This window comes from Stenella coeruleoalba (assembly GCF_951394435.1).
Source record: "Stenella coeruleoalba genome assembly, chromosome: 4".
Classification (NCBI taxonomy): domain Eukaryota; kingdom Metazoa; phylum Chordata; class Mammalia; order Artiodactyla; family Delphinidae; genus Stenella; species Stenella coeruleoalba.
Window position 1 is genome coordinate 3,699,925 of NC_137149.1, and position 14,686 is coordinate 3,714,610.

The 14,686-nt window shown below is 51.4% G+C and overlaps 1 protein-coding gene across 1 annotated transcript in view; it reads right to left on the reverse strand.

The window, feature by feature from the left end:
- The window catches only part of SORCS2 (sortilin related VPS10 domain containing receptor 2), a gene marked incomplete at its 5' end in the record, with an annotated part of 475,854 nt that overhangs the window by 50,173 nt on the left and 410,995 nt on the right, over positions 1-14,686 (reverse strand). The window contains 2 exons of the mRNA XM_079921045.1: positions 480-626; positions 5,417-5,596. Coding sequence (XP_079777171.1) covers positions 480-626; positions 5,417-5,596 — 327 coding nt within the window. The remainder of the gene's footprint in view (positions 1-479; positions 627-5,416; positions 5,597-14,686) is intronic.

Consider the following 14,686-nt stretch of genomic DNA (forward strand, 5'->3'; position numbering starts at 1 on the left):
GAGTGTAATTCCTGGCCCTTGACATTGGCCAACAGGGCTTAACAGATGCACAAGCAGGCTTGCAGTGTTCTTGCAATGTTTCTGCTCACTCTCTTGCACCTCTGCTGTTGCCTGAGAATGTGCATGGGCTGGTCCCAGAAGGAGGATACTAGATCCCTTCCTAAATCGACCAACCCCCAGGTGCATGAACGAGCCCAGCCTCTCACAGATCTCGAGAAGAGTGATTGCTGTTTGGGGCGGCTTGTTACACAGCACTGTTGTGGCAGGAGCTGACTGATACACTCCCCTCTCTGACTTCCAGTTAACTCTTCTGTAAAGCAAGGAGTTCCATGTGGCCCTCTCCACCACACCCAGAGAAATAGGTGGTTCATGTCTCCCAGATGGTCCTTCTCAGACATCAGCATCTCTGACCCCTGGGTCCTGAGGTAACGTCTAGTGCCCACCCCGGGGAAGGTGTATGCAGTGAGCAGGGCACTTACAGGCTTGCAGTTGGTTGGCTTCCCGTTCATGTCCGTGCTGGGAGGCCTCAGGTAATCCCAGTCTCGGCCCTTGCTGTAGGTGATAAGCGTCACCACCTTCCCGTCGACTTTTTGGTTCGCCAGAAAGACTCCTTTCACCCCTCGGACCTGGGACAGAAGTACAAGAAGGATGGCAAAAGCCTGCCCAGCCCCTTGCTAAGAGCTCTGTGTGCACGGCCTCATTTCACCCCAAGAACAGCCCAGAGCTGAAGCTGGCTATACACCCTGGAGGCAAGTGGGTCTGCGGGGGAAAAGGGACCGGAGACGCTGGCCTGAGCTTTGACTGGGAGCAGGTACCGTCTGACCCCAAATTCCGAGTGCATTTCACAACACTGAGCTGTCCTCCCAGGTCCAGACCCTGGCTGTCGGACGGCAAGCAGAGCCCTGGTCCCCGAGGTGCCTGTGCATTTCGGTCACGCTGTCTTTAGCCGGAGCTCCTGATTCAGAGCCCTAGCCCCTCGCCTCCCTCCCAGTGGACCCACAGGGCCTGGACCCATGGAGTCGCTCTGGGCTTTCATCCGGGGACTGCCTCAGCTCAGCCCCACACGCAGATGCCACACGCAGATGCCAGACTGTGAGGACAGAGTCTGTGCCGGCCCCAGCCTGCCCTGGATGGGGCTCGAAGTTCCCTGTGCCCCCTTTCTCAGGGTTTCTAGAGGGGCCCAGGGCAGTGACCACACACATCCCATAATCGGTTACTGAGTTCGCGCACAAGAAAGGGTCAGCTATCAGCAATTCCCAATTGTTCAACCTCCTGGTTCCACAGAAATGAACTTTTTTGGCAAGTTCCTTGGGCACAGAAGACTTGGACCCAGTCACCGAGGCCCGCTGGTGCGGCCGGAGCTCCTCGGAGCCCCCGTGAGCCCGAAGCAGCTTTTGCTGCTCTGTAAAGAGCAGGAAGCCAAGGCAGCTGAGGCTGCGTTGTGGGATTTACCTGAAGTTCCACGGCCAAGTGGGATGCTTAGGGTGAGAGTCATAATATGCAGTTGTTAAGTGCCTTCTACGTGGCGGGCGAGGGAGTTAATGTACCGTCTCATTAAATTCTCAGACCCCAGGAGGTTGGTGCTTTCCTAAGCCTCAATGCCAAGTGTCTGACAGGTGGGGAGCAGGCCAGGGCGGATCCCAGAGGTTCAGACGCTCAGTGAACTGTGTATGAACCTCCTGTGGCTGCTACAACAGGTAACAGGCAGAGGGGCTTAAACTACACACGTTGATCATGCTACAGCTCTGGAGGCCGGAAGTCCAACGCGGGTCCCATCGGGCTGAAAGCAACTGGAGTCTCCGGGGGAGATGGTGTCCTTGTCTTTCCCCGTGTCTGGGGTGCTGAGGTGCTTGGTTTGTGGCCCCTCCTGCTTCTTCAAAGCCAGCGGTATAGCATCTCCCTGGCCATTCTTCCACGATTCTGTGTGTTTTTCTGCCCTTCCTTCCACATGTGAGGACCCTAGAGATTGTAGTGGGCCCCATGGAGAATTCTGGAAAATCTTCCCATCTGCCGATTGCTATAACCTCAATCCCCCTTTGCCTGTGTCTTCTGCTAGGATGCTTCTCTCTGGGCTGGAAACCAGGGGTCTGGCCCTCACCTCCACAGACGAGGACTAGGGGATGGTCCTTCTGGGGGACAGCCCCAGGGGCAGGAGGACCGCAGCCCCTCCTCTCACTCATGGTGACATCACTCTGTCTCTGGCTCACCTGAGGCATCCCCACGGGGCGGGCATCTGGCCTGCTGGGTGCTGAGTCTAGATGCCTCCCCTCATGTCCTAGGGGCAGACACGTTGCTGATTTGCCCAGTGATGGCTTGCTTTGTTTGGAAAGCGCTCTTTTATATCCTGACTGGTCTCCGTGAAAACACTCAGCAGTAAATAACACGGACCCTCCCATCCCAGAAGAGGTAGTAACAGGCCGCCCTGTTGGCCAATGTCAAGGGCCAGGAAGTACACTCTGTTTCCCTGGGGAGGGTGTGATCAGCTGAGCACTGGCTTCCGGCATGGATGTGCCCACGTCACATAACCGCCCCCGTCGTGGCTGTGCTCGCTTCCTGGGGGCTGCCGTGACAAAAGCGTCACAAACTGGTGGCGGGGGGGGGGGGGCTTAAAACAACAGAAATTTGTTCTCTCACAGTCTGGAGGTCAGAGGTCCAAAACCAAGGCGTTGGCAGGGCTGCCCTCCCTCTGGTCTCTCAGGGAGGATCCTTCCTCGTGTCTTCCAGCTTCAAGGGGTTGCAGGTGTTCCTGGGCTGTGGCCACATCACCCCACTCTCTGCTCCGTCTCACAGGGCCCTCTTTCCTGTGTGTCTGCGTCTCCTCTTCTGATCCTTACCAGGACGCTTGTCATTGGTTTAGGGTCCAGCATGAGCTCATCTCAAGATCCTTCAGTTAATGACAGCTGCAAAGATCCTTTTTCCAAATAAACTCACGGTCACAGGTTCCAGGGATTCGCTGTGGCTGTAGCTTTCGGGGGCCCCCGTTCAGCCCACTACAGTGACCGTCTCCCAGCTGTGGCCAGGGTTCCTCAGGGTCAGGGCACGAGACTGGAAGCCCCCTCAACCCCCTTCCTAACACAAGCTCCAACACAAAGAGGCCCTCAGAAAAGGGGTACCACCTTGTCTGGAACCAGGACTCATCCTGCAGAGGTCAGAGCTCACAGGCCCTTGAAAGCCCAGGCCTCTCGGGTCAGTATTTGCCCGTGACGTCTGGGATAAGACATTTTTCCTGGATCTGACATTGGATGAACGATAACCATGACAGTAATGGAATTGGGGCATGTGTAGAACCTCTAGGCCAGGCCCTTCCCATGCACTATCTCGAATCCACAGAAAAGGCACCTGCAGTGAAAACTGTCGAGAGCCTGCCGAGCACTGAGTTGGCACCAGGTGCTGCTGTATGTGTTTAACGGAAACGGAGGCCTCGAATTCACACAGCAACCCTCTGAGGAAGGTACTACTGTCGTCCTCATTTCACAATGGGGACACTGAAGCACACAGTGGTTAAGTAATGTGCCTAAGGTCACACAGCAAACACATACCAGAACTGGGATTTGAACCCCGGCAGTGGGGCTCCGGAGTTGTGCTTGTAACCACTACCTGTGATCCCCATTAAGTGGATTTCAGAGAAGCACAGTCACTTGCGAGGGGGCCCAGCTTTGGATCTGACCACTGTGAACTCCCTCCCATCCCCACGGCCTCTCACTGCCTGGTCTTTGGCGTGAATCACTGTTCCCTGGCTCCTCAGCTGGCTAACTTCTGCTCAGCCTCAATTCGGTCTGCACCCCTTCCTCCAGGAAGTACTCCCTGACTTCCTCATGGTGTCTTCTAGAGGCTGACACACCAGGTGGGAGCTGGTCTTCCTGTAGAGTCCGGAGCCCTGTGAGAGGTGGTCTGCTCCTCCCTGTGTCCCGGGGGTAGGGCCTGGAGCCTGGTGTGCGGTACAGGGGGTACCGGGTATCCGCAGTGGGCCTTGGACGTTCCCGCCCGAGGTGCCCTCCTTACGTGTCGATTACACGCCTGTCCTGTGCGTAACTTTCAGCAAGCAGCAGTGAGCCCCAGGCTGTCCAGCTCGGGAAGTAAACCCTGACAAATGGGCTCTCATTGTAAACAAATGATTACATTCATTACTCCCTCGGTTCTGCTCAGCTGTTGACAACTCAAGGAGGAAGGCTGCAGCCCTGGCTCTGTCCAGGAGGACGCCTCCCACCCGGGTTGACACGCACTGATGCCCAAGGCTCAGCTCGCCACCCACGGGACACCCTCCCCAGCTCCGCAGGGACAGCAGAGCCTGGCAGGACCGCAACTGGCGTTTACTACGAGAACACACGGCCCCTGCAGGTAAGCCCACTGGCTGGGGGCTCCCTGAGGGCAGGGCATGAGGGAGGAATTTAAGGGTGAATGACCTACCGAGGGAATGCTGGCCAGGAGGATGGATGGAGCTTGGACCGACAGACCTGGGCCACTTCTGGTTTTTCGCTGACTTCTGGTCTACCTGGGCAGGTGGCTTGCCCTGTCTGAGCCTCGGGTTCCTTACCTGTAAAGCGGCTGAGGGACCCCCTCCCCGGCTCTGGTGTGGACAAGAACAGAGGAGGTGACCGTGAAAGGCCAGGTCCAGGCTGGGCCCACCGTGGGTGAGGGATTGACATTCACGGAATCCAAGTACAGGACGGTGCGTGGGTGTTTTCTCGCGGGAGGGAGCCCGGCGTGGGAGCCGGAAGCCCCAGTTCGGAGCCTCTGATCCGCCCCTCGGTGTCACGTGACAAGAGCAAGCGGCTTAAATGGGACACAGATAGGGGTGGGGCCCCAGGGAGGGCACAGGGAGGTCTGAGGACTGCAGGCGGGGAGGCCTCAACCCCCAGCCTCAGAGAGAGGAGCTGCAGGGCCAAGCGAGAGACAGAGGGAGCAAGAGACAGCCAGACGGACATGGGATACACAGAGGGGAGGGACAAGGAGACCAGGGCTGGGGCCGGGGAGGCCGCGAGGCCGGAGATGGACAGGGGAGGGTCCCAGCTTCTGTCACCTGCCTGTTTCATGCAGTGGCGTTCAGGGCAGGAGCCCTGAACAGATAACAGATGGTGATCGAGTCGATGATGGGGACCACAACCTGAACCCCAACTCAGCAGAATGTTATCCCCCCCAAATTCCATTCTTCTCATTAGCAGACCTGTATCACACGGTGCTCCATTACTGTTACTTGAATTTCATCAGAAAGAGCAAGTTTTCTCTCCTGTTCTAAAAGTACCCGCGTAGTACCCTTTTGACCGGCGAAGCCTAAAATATTTGCCCCTTGACAGAATTTTGGGAGGTCCCCGGGTTGGAGCAGTGGAGGTGGGGAGGGGAGGGAAGCCGGGGGAGGGGGGGGAAGCCGGGACAGGGGTGCCACCTGGCCCACCACAGCCCGCACTGAGGGTCCCACCTCGAGGATGTCGATGACCACGCTCTCCTCCGCCTGCCGCGAGCTGCGCACGTCCCCCAGCACCAGCGAGTAGCGTACGCCGCGCGGGTCCGACTGGTAGAGGTTGTAGGTGTCGGTCTGGTACCACTCCTGCACGGCCACGAACACCTGGCTCTCGTCTGTGCTGATGACCTGCAGATCCTGGGGACGGCGGGGGAGCCGGGGTCAGAGGCGGGCTGGGGGCCCACGCGGGAGAGGGAAGCTGGCCTGGGGGGGAGGGGGAATGGGGGGAGGGGTGAGCAGGCCTGGGGGGCGGGGCAGGCCTCAGGCCTGGCGGGGGTGAGGGGCTTGGCCACACCCCTCTTGGAGTCAGGCTGACCTAGATTCTCATCCTGGCTCTGCCCTCTCAGCTCTATGACCTTGGCCAAGTCCCTTTACCTCCCTGGGCCTCCGTTTTCTCACCTCCGAAATGGGGATGACGTTCCCACCCTCTATACTGGGTGGGGCGCAGTGACACCTCCTCCCATCTGCCCCTGCAGCGAGGAGGGGGAGCTTTGCTCCACGCACCCCCAGACCGTCAGAATGCAGCCCAGACCATCACCTCTGGGAGGCGCGGAGGCGTCTCCTCCCGGGCCCCTCCCCCTCCCATCCCGAGGATCAAGCCCGTCATCTGTCCGTTCATTCATTCAACACGTATTCATTAAGAGCCTACTGTGTGCCAGGCACTGTTCTAGGCCCAGGGCTACACCAGGGAGCCCCGCTGGCCTCTGCCCTCTGGGAACGTACACTGGTGGGAGGGATGGATTAATTCACTCCAGACTCACGCCCAGGACTGCATCACCGGCCTGCTACGGGAGCTGCCCTTTGCCCACAGCTCCCCCTGGCCAGGCCACCATCACCCCTGGCCCCCGCCAGGCACACAGCCAACAAGGCCCCCTCCCCCAGGGCACTGGGCTGCCCAGGGCCCTATGGGAGCCGAGGGCGGGCGCCTGGCCAGTAGGCAGGAAGGGGGCTGGCCTGAGCAGCCAAGGCCAAGGCCCCGAGCCTGGGGTCCACCTGGACCAGAAGGTCGGGCAGCTCCTGAGTGGGCCGGGCAGCCGTCCGGGGTGTCAGCGCCAGATTTTACAATTCAGAATTAAAAAAAAAAAAAAAAATGAATAAAAAGGAAGAAGAAGAAACCCAGGGCTAACCCTAGTTTCTCGTTTTCCTTTTCATTCCCAGCCGGCACCAACTACTGCATGGGAGGCGCGTGAAAAGGCATCCGAACAGGCCCATTTCAAAGCCATAAGGAGCTCTTCTGCAGCCCCTACTGTTTGCCTTCTATCACTCCGAGACTTTTATTGCCCCTCTGGCAGTAGAGCTGCCAAGATCCAGGAGCTGAGGATGGATGGCGGAGGGAGGGGGCTGGCTACCACCCTCCGTCCCGCCCACTGCAGGTGGCGCAGTTTGGGGGTACACTTCCTTTTGCATTTCTCACCTGATGTTAGGGCACAGAGACAGGAAATGTTTCTCTTTCTCTAATAGCAGATGGGGTCCCTATTCTGTGCAGCCAAGCAAGACCTTCGATCGTGAGAAGAAGAGGCCGCCTGGGCAGGGCACAGGCTGGTGAAGGCCCCTTAGCCTCCTGCCTGCGCCCACCCGCCCCCCCGAGCCGTGCAGCCAAAAGAAGGGGCTTTGCAGAAAAGGGAGGCAGTGCCGTGAAACACCTGCGATGCACCTCCCAACCAGGGAGAACCCTGCGGCACGAGCGGGGCGTTGGTCCGCGGCTGTAAATCTAACACACGGACATGGGTGGACCAAGCAGCTCACAGCCAGGGAGGGGTTACAGAGTCAGGGGTCACAGGCCTGGCGGTCCCGATCTGTGAAATGGGACAGTAGGGTGGTAGGGCGTCTGAGGGACGCCTGTGAAACCGGGGAAGTGAGGTCATCTCTGCTTCTCTCGCCCACCTCCCCTCCTACTTCTCCATGCTCGGCCCCAGGCCAGGCTGCACTGTGTCCACTGGGAAACTGGTCATTCTGCAGCCTCAGCAGGAAAAAGCCTTCCATCGGCCCGAGTTTCTGAGCTCATGCAGTGCCCGGCATTAATCACACGAGAAGCAATCAGTATTTACTGTTATTGTATTAATTCCGACTTTGCCGCCCCCGCCCCTGGGTAAATGTTTACTGTAATCCGGGAAACAAAGAAAAATGTGTAAAGGAGAGAAAGCTTCCTGTAGTGCTACCCCTAGAGAGACCTGACATTAACATTTAAAAATGTTTACTTCTGGGCTTTTTCCCAAGTGGGATTCATATAGTTTTTCACGTATGGTTTGCAGCTTTGCTCTTTCCCATTATATGGGGAGCATTTTCCTCTGTCGTTAGCATTATTTATAAACAGCACTTTTATGACTGCATGGTATTCCCTTTTGTGGATGTACCGTATTTCATTGACTATTTCCCCACTGGTGAGCTTTAGCATCTCCAGCATTAAGTGCAAGACAGTCATAAACATTCCCAGACATAGATCTCTGCGTCTCTGTATTTCCTCATCACAAATCTAAGAAGGGAAATTGCTGCATCGGAGAGCAGGAACATTTTTAAAGCTCTTGTTACGTGTTGTTCAATCATCGTCCTGAGCGTATACGTTCCTTCCCCACCAGCAGGGCTAGAGGGCGCTCATTTAACTTCATGCATTGAAACAGGCTTTTGAAAATCTTCGCTGATTAGAGAGTGATAAATAATATGCAATTTTTTCTTAAATTTGCCTTTACATTATTCTTTTTGTAAAAAGTTAGAAGCAGAGACGTTTGCTGACTCCATTTTTAAACAAAAGACATTAAAAGAATTACACATATGTATATGTGTTTGCATGTATGTATAGCTATATGGCCTAGAGAAATATGTGGAAACACCAGAGTTGCCAATGTTTGATATCAGGTAGAAGTAGGTTTGATTGTAAGTAATAGAAACTGGGAAAAAAAGTGACTCAGATGAGATAGAAACTCATTTCTCACGAATGTAAAAGGGTCCAGAGATAGACATTCCAGGATGGAAGCTGGAATCACCAGGGACAGAGGCTCCTTCTGGGTCACCATTCTACTGTCCCATGATATGGCCCTTGTCCTCATGGTTCAAGATGATTGCTAGAGCTCTAGTCATCTTGTCAACATGCAAGGCAACAGGAGGGAGGCAGGAAAGAGGGAGAGAAAGGCTTGCCTTTAAAGGAGAACTCTGAGAAGTCTCCCAGATGTGACAATTCCACTTAATCTCACTGACCAGATTCTAGAAACAACCACATGTAGCTGCAAGGGAAGCTGGGAGATATAGTCCTAGCTGGGAAGCAATGTACCAGCTAAAATCTGGGGTTTGTTAAACTAAGATGAAGAAGAAAAACGAATATTGAGATGTCTCTAAGAGTTCCTACAACAGTTACACTGAGGAATGAAGATGTGAGATTGGAAAGGAGGAACGGAGAGGTAAGCGGGTAGAAATGGTATATATTTGCATTATGCCATTAGTTGTAGTGAAAACATTTTAAAGAAGTAACTTTGGAAAGTTTAAAAACATTTTTAGCAAGCATGATAGGGGAAATTTCCCCATAGATTTTTACATAAAATCCAGGGAACAGCCGAATGAACGAACACCTTCACCAAATTCTTTCTTTGTCTTTCTACAGTTTGATTATGATGTGTCTTGGTGTGGAACTCTTAGTGTTTATACTACTTGGAGCTCACCAAGCTTTTAAAGATATTTGCAGTCATGTCTTTCATCAATTTCAAGGAAGTGTTGGGCCACTATTTTTTCAAATAGTTTTTCTGCCCCTTTCTCTCTCTCCTCTCCTTCTGGGACACGCATTATGGAATGTGTGTATTGGTCCACTTGATGGTGTCCCACAGGTCTCTTAGATGGTGTTCACTTTTCTTCAATCTTTTTTCTTTCTGTTCCTCAGATTTCGTAATTTCAGTCATCTTATCTTCAGGTTCTCTGACTCTTTCTTCTGTCTGCTCACATCTGTTTTGGGATCTCTCTAGTGGAGTTTCCATTTCAATTATTGTTCCTTTTAGCTCCAGAATTTCTTTTTGGCTCCATTTGTGTGTTCTATCTATTTTTTTGGTACAGGCATACCTTGGCGATACCGTGGTTTCCGTTCCAGACCACCACAATAAAGCAACTATCACAATCAAGTGAGTCACACAGATTTTTTGGTTTCTCAGTGTATATCAAAGTGATGTTTACACTATACTGTAGTCGATTAAGTGTACGATGGCATTATATCTCACGAAATGTACACACCTTAGTTAAAAAGTACTTTATTGCTAAAAAACGCTAACCATCACCTGAGCCTTCAGTGAGTCATAATCTTTTTGCTGGTGGGGGGTCTTGCCTCAATGTTGCTGGCTGCCCACTGATCAGGGCGGTGGGTGCTGAAGGTTGGGGTGCCTGTGGGAATTTCTTTAAAGAAGACAACACTTAAGTTTGCTGCAACCACTGACCCTTCCTTTTATGAACACGTTCTCTGTGGCAGCAGTGCTGTTTGATAGCATTTTATCCACAGTAGAACTTCCTTCAAAATTGGAGTCAGTCCTCTCAAACCCTGCCACTGCTTTACCAGCTAAGTTTATGTAATATTCTGAATCCTTCGTTGTCATTTCAGGAATCTTCACAGCATCTAGACCAGGACTAGATTCCATCTCAAGAAAGCACTTTCTTTGCTCATCCATAAGTAGCACCTCCTCATTCCTTAACGTTTTCTCATGAGGTTGCAGCAATTCAGTCCCATCTTCAGGCCCCACGTCCAATATTTTGAAAGGAATCTTTTTCTGAGCAGTAGGTCTCAACAGTGGGCCTAAAATATGCAGTAAACCATGTCGTAAACAGATGTGCTGTCATTCAGGCTTTGTTCCATTTACAGAACACAGGCAGCATAGACTTAGCATAATTCTTAAGAGCTGTAAGATTTGGGGCATGGTAAATGAGTACTGGCTTCAACTTAAAGCCACCAGCTGCATTAGCCCTTAACAAGAGAGTCAGCCTGTCCTTTGAAGCTTTGAAGCCGGGCACTGACTTCTCCTCTCTAGCTATGAAAGTCCTAGATGGTATCTTCTTCCAATAGCGGCTGTTGTCTACATTGAAAATCTGTTGTTCAGTGTAGCCACCTTCATTAATGATCTTAGCTGGAGCTTTGGATAACCTTCTGCAGCTTCTGCACCAGCACTTGCTGCTTCACCTCGCACTTTGATGTCATGAAGGTCGCTTCTTTCCTTAAACCTCGTGAACCGACCCCTGCTGGCTTCAAACTTTCTTCTGCAGCTTCCTCACCTCTCTCAGCCTTCATAGAATGAAGAGAGTTACAGCCTTGCTCTGATTAGGCTTTGGTTTAAGGGAATGTTGTGGCTGATTTGATCTTCTATCCAGACGACTCAGACTTTCTCCATATAAGCGATAAGGCTTTCTTATCACTTGTGTTTCCATTGGAGTAGCACTTTTAATTTCTTTCAAGAACTTTTCCTTTGCATTCACAACCTGGCTGTTTGGTGCAAGAGGTCTAGCTTTTGGCCTGTCTTGGCTTTCAACAAGCCTTCCTCACTAAGCGTCATTATTTCTAGGTTTTAATACAAAATGAAACAAGTGTGATTTTTCCTTCCACTGGGACACTTAGAGGCCATTGTAATGGCACTAATTGGCCTAATTTCAATGTTGCTGTATCTCAGGGAATAAGGAGGTCCAAGGAGAGGGAGAGAGATGAGGGAATGGTCGGTTGGAGGAGTAGTCAGAACACACACGACACTTATCAATTAAGTTGGCCCCAAACAATCATAGTAGTAACTTCAAAGATCACTGATCAGAGCTCACCATAACAAATATGGTAATCATGAAAAATTTGAAATATTGTGAGATTTACCAACTGTGACACAAAGTGAGCAAATGCTGTTGGGAAAATGGCACCAATAGACTTGCTCCACGCAGGGCTAGGGTTGCCGTAAACTTATAATTTGTGGGAAAAAAATACAATATCTGCAAGGCACAACAGAGTGAGGTATGCCTATAGATCTAATTTGTTTGTACTCTGTTTTCTTGACCTTCTCCACATTTCCTTTAGCTCTCTGAGCATCCTGAAGACAGTTGTATTAAAGTCTTTGTCTAGTAGATCTGCCATCTGGTCTCTCTCAGAGATAACTTCTGTTGGTATTTTCCCCTTTGAATGGATTGTACTTTCTTTCTTTGCCTTGTGGTTTCTTTGTTATTGAAAACTGGATGTTGGAATCTAATAATGTGGTAACTCTGGAAATCAGATTCTCTCCCTCCCTCGGGGTTTGCTGTTTTTTTTAGTTTTTTATTTAGATTTTACGGCTGCAGGCTCTCTGCCTGCCAGGGATCAGCCTGAGGTGTACACTGGAGTCCTCAGGTCTTTTCTGAGCCTGAGCTCTTTCCTGGGCATGCTTGGGGACTTTCTAAATTCCTCCATATGTGTGGTTGCTTTTGAATGTCCCAGTCCTTAAATGTTGGCTCCCAAAAGGAAAGGAAGGAAAATAAAGGTGGGGTGGCAGTGGAAACAGGTTCTGGCTGTAACTGAGCAGGACCCTGTGGGGACTTCCCGGGACAGACCCCTCCTCCATATGCTCTGCTTATCTCCTCTCTAAAGGACATAGGTAATAGTATCTGATGCACATTTTCTGAGTTGTTTTGCAGATGCTAATACCACCACCAAATGGGAGGAGTTAACTACTTGATCGTGAGCATGTTGCCCCAGAACTACTGGTGCCCAAGGATTAATAACGTTAATCCCTATGACACCCTGCCCTGTTACCTCACCATCAATCACGAGAATTGCGCACGAGCTGATCACATACCCTGGGATGCCCCTCCCTCACCTTGCCTGAAACCTGTCAGGGAGTTCGGGTATTTTGAGCACTAGCTGCCCGGACTCCTTGCTTGGTGCCCTGCAATAAACACCGCACTTTCCTTCACCACAACCTGGTGTTAGTGGGTTGACTTTGCTGCACCTGGGCGAGCGGACCCAAGTTTGGCTTGGTAACATGGCCCTTTAAATCCCTTAGAAGCTGCTTCAGCTGCTGGTGGCTGCAATAATAGCTGTGGGCCTGGGTGTCTGCATGCATGATCAGAAGCAACAATCAGAGCACAGACTCCCAATATTGGGGGGCAAGGTCCAATATTTAAGGACAAGGTCCTATGCCCACCCTGGCTCCGGCAAGCTGTGTGCCTGCTCTAGGAATACGTACAGAGCTGCCGGCCACGCGGCTGGGGGGCAGGAGTAGGAGATGGGTAGCTGCTTCCTTGGGAAGAGCTAAAACTGTGGATATTAACCTTGATTTATGGTGCAAGCCTTCCCCTGGAAGCTACAAGCCTTTGAATAGACTCCGGCGTTCCAAAACAATTACATCAGGCAGATTCTGACAGCGGATTGTTGTCTAAGTGAGAAGACAGACTCCTGTACTGTCCACTCCACCCTCTTCCCTGATGTCACTTCCTCCTTTATTCTTACACTTTATGGGTTTTATTTTATTTTATGTAAACATATTACAGATAAAAGACTATTTTTTACTTTAAAGTAAATTTGCATTTACTTTATGCTTATGGATATTTTTATATAATCAATAGTTACTTGGATTTTTTCCCCTCTTTTGTCTGTTTATAGCCTTTGCCTATTTTTTTTTTTCCTGTTAGGGAACATGAGTAAATTTTTTTTTAAATCTCTACAAGTAAACAATTTAAGCAAAGGCTGCTGGCAAATATAATAAAAACTGTTTACCCATTACAGGTTTCAGAGATAGGTGAATTCAAACAGCAGAATGGTACCTTTTATACCTTTTTAAGTACAAGGAAAATAGAATTGATACAACACAAAATTTGGTGAAGCTGTGTTGAAACTGGTCTATTTTAACTTTGCTGGTGGAACCCTTTTAGAAAGCAACTAAGCTCCACAAATATTTATATCCTTTGTCCAGAAGTTTTTCTTAGACTGACTTGAGAAAATAAAAAAAGAAATACCTGTGGGCACAAATATATTCATGACAGCACTGTTTATAATTATGAAATATGGAAACAACCCAAATGTCTGAACAACAGGAGTCTGGCTTTGCTGAACAAGGTACGGTCTCCTGAGTTGAAAGTTTTGCAGTCGTTTAAGGTGGGTATCATGTATCATTTGGGAAAAATTCTCCTGAGACATTGTCATGTGAAAGCCAGGCTGTAGACAGAGTGTCTGCAATGATACAGCTACAGCAGTGTCGCCTTGGCTTGGGGCCCAGGATGGAGGGAAACCAAACAGGGCTCGGGAGGGAGGGAGGGAGGGAGGGAGGCTGTGGTGAGCTCCCCTCTGCTCTGATTTCTATTGTTTCCATGATGTTACTTGGGCAATGAAAGAAAAAAAAAAAAAAGATGGGGCTGGTTTGGGGGTAGGAAACAGGCAGGAGTTACAAATTCACCTTATAACAACCAAATCTGATTAGGGAATTCAATTAGCTAGCTCTCCTTGTTGGTGGGGACACTGGCGTCTGGCTGCTCTCCTGAATTTGGTGGAGAGGAAGTAGCCAGCTCCCTGGATGGGCAAGGTTCTCAGCAAAGACCAAATGTGGTCTCGAGGACCCTGCAGGGCTCGGGGTGCGGGTGGGTGATGCCTGAGAGCAGCCTGATTTGTGCATGGTCCTCCGCTGCCTGTCACTGGGTCCTGGGCAGGACCCCCGAGCGAGGACACACAGTGTCAATGCAAATGCCACCGCCATAAGTGGGCTCCTGGTCATCCCTTGAAACTGGATGGCAGGGGGGGCATGTCTGTTTCTGTCATCACTTACGATGCGGGGGCAGCACTAACATCACAGCCTCACAACTCTTTCCAGTGACCCCTGATTTCTGCAGAAACGGGAAGCTAGCAGGTAGCACGTGCTGTCAAGGGCCTGCAGCGGGACTCACAGTGGTGCTTCCTGCAAACCTCCCCCCAAAGACCAAGAAACACTCACTGCTGTCTCAGCCACGGACCAGGGAGGTGCAGCCAGGGCTCAAGGTCACAGAGGTCATGACTTGTGGCTGCAGTCTCCTCAGAAGACCCTCAGAAATGGCCTGGCCGCTGGTCCAGCCTCCTCCGTCCCAGGAAAGGGGCAGCATCTGCCCAGGCCCCAGTACCAGAAGGGAGCAGGGAGAGACCCAGGGGTCCACTCAACCCACCACCCCCAACACTAGGACAAAGAATGCTGCTGATGCTGCAGCCGCCAGTGGCAGAGGAAGAGCCTCTCAGAAGCTGAAAGGCCCCCCGCCCTCCAGAGATGCCAAAGGCACTTGCCATAAATGAAACCA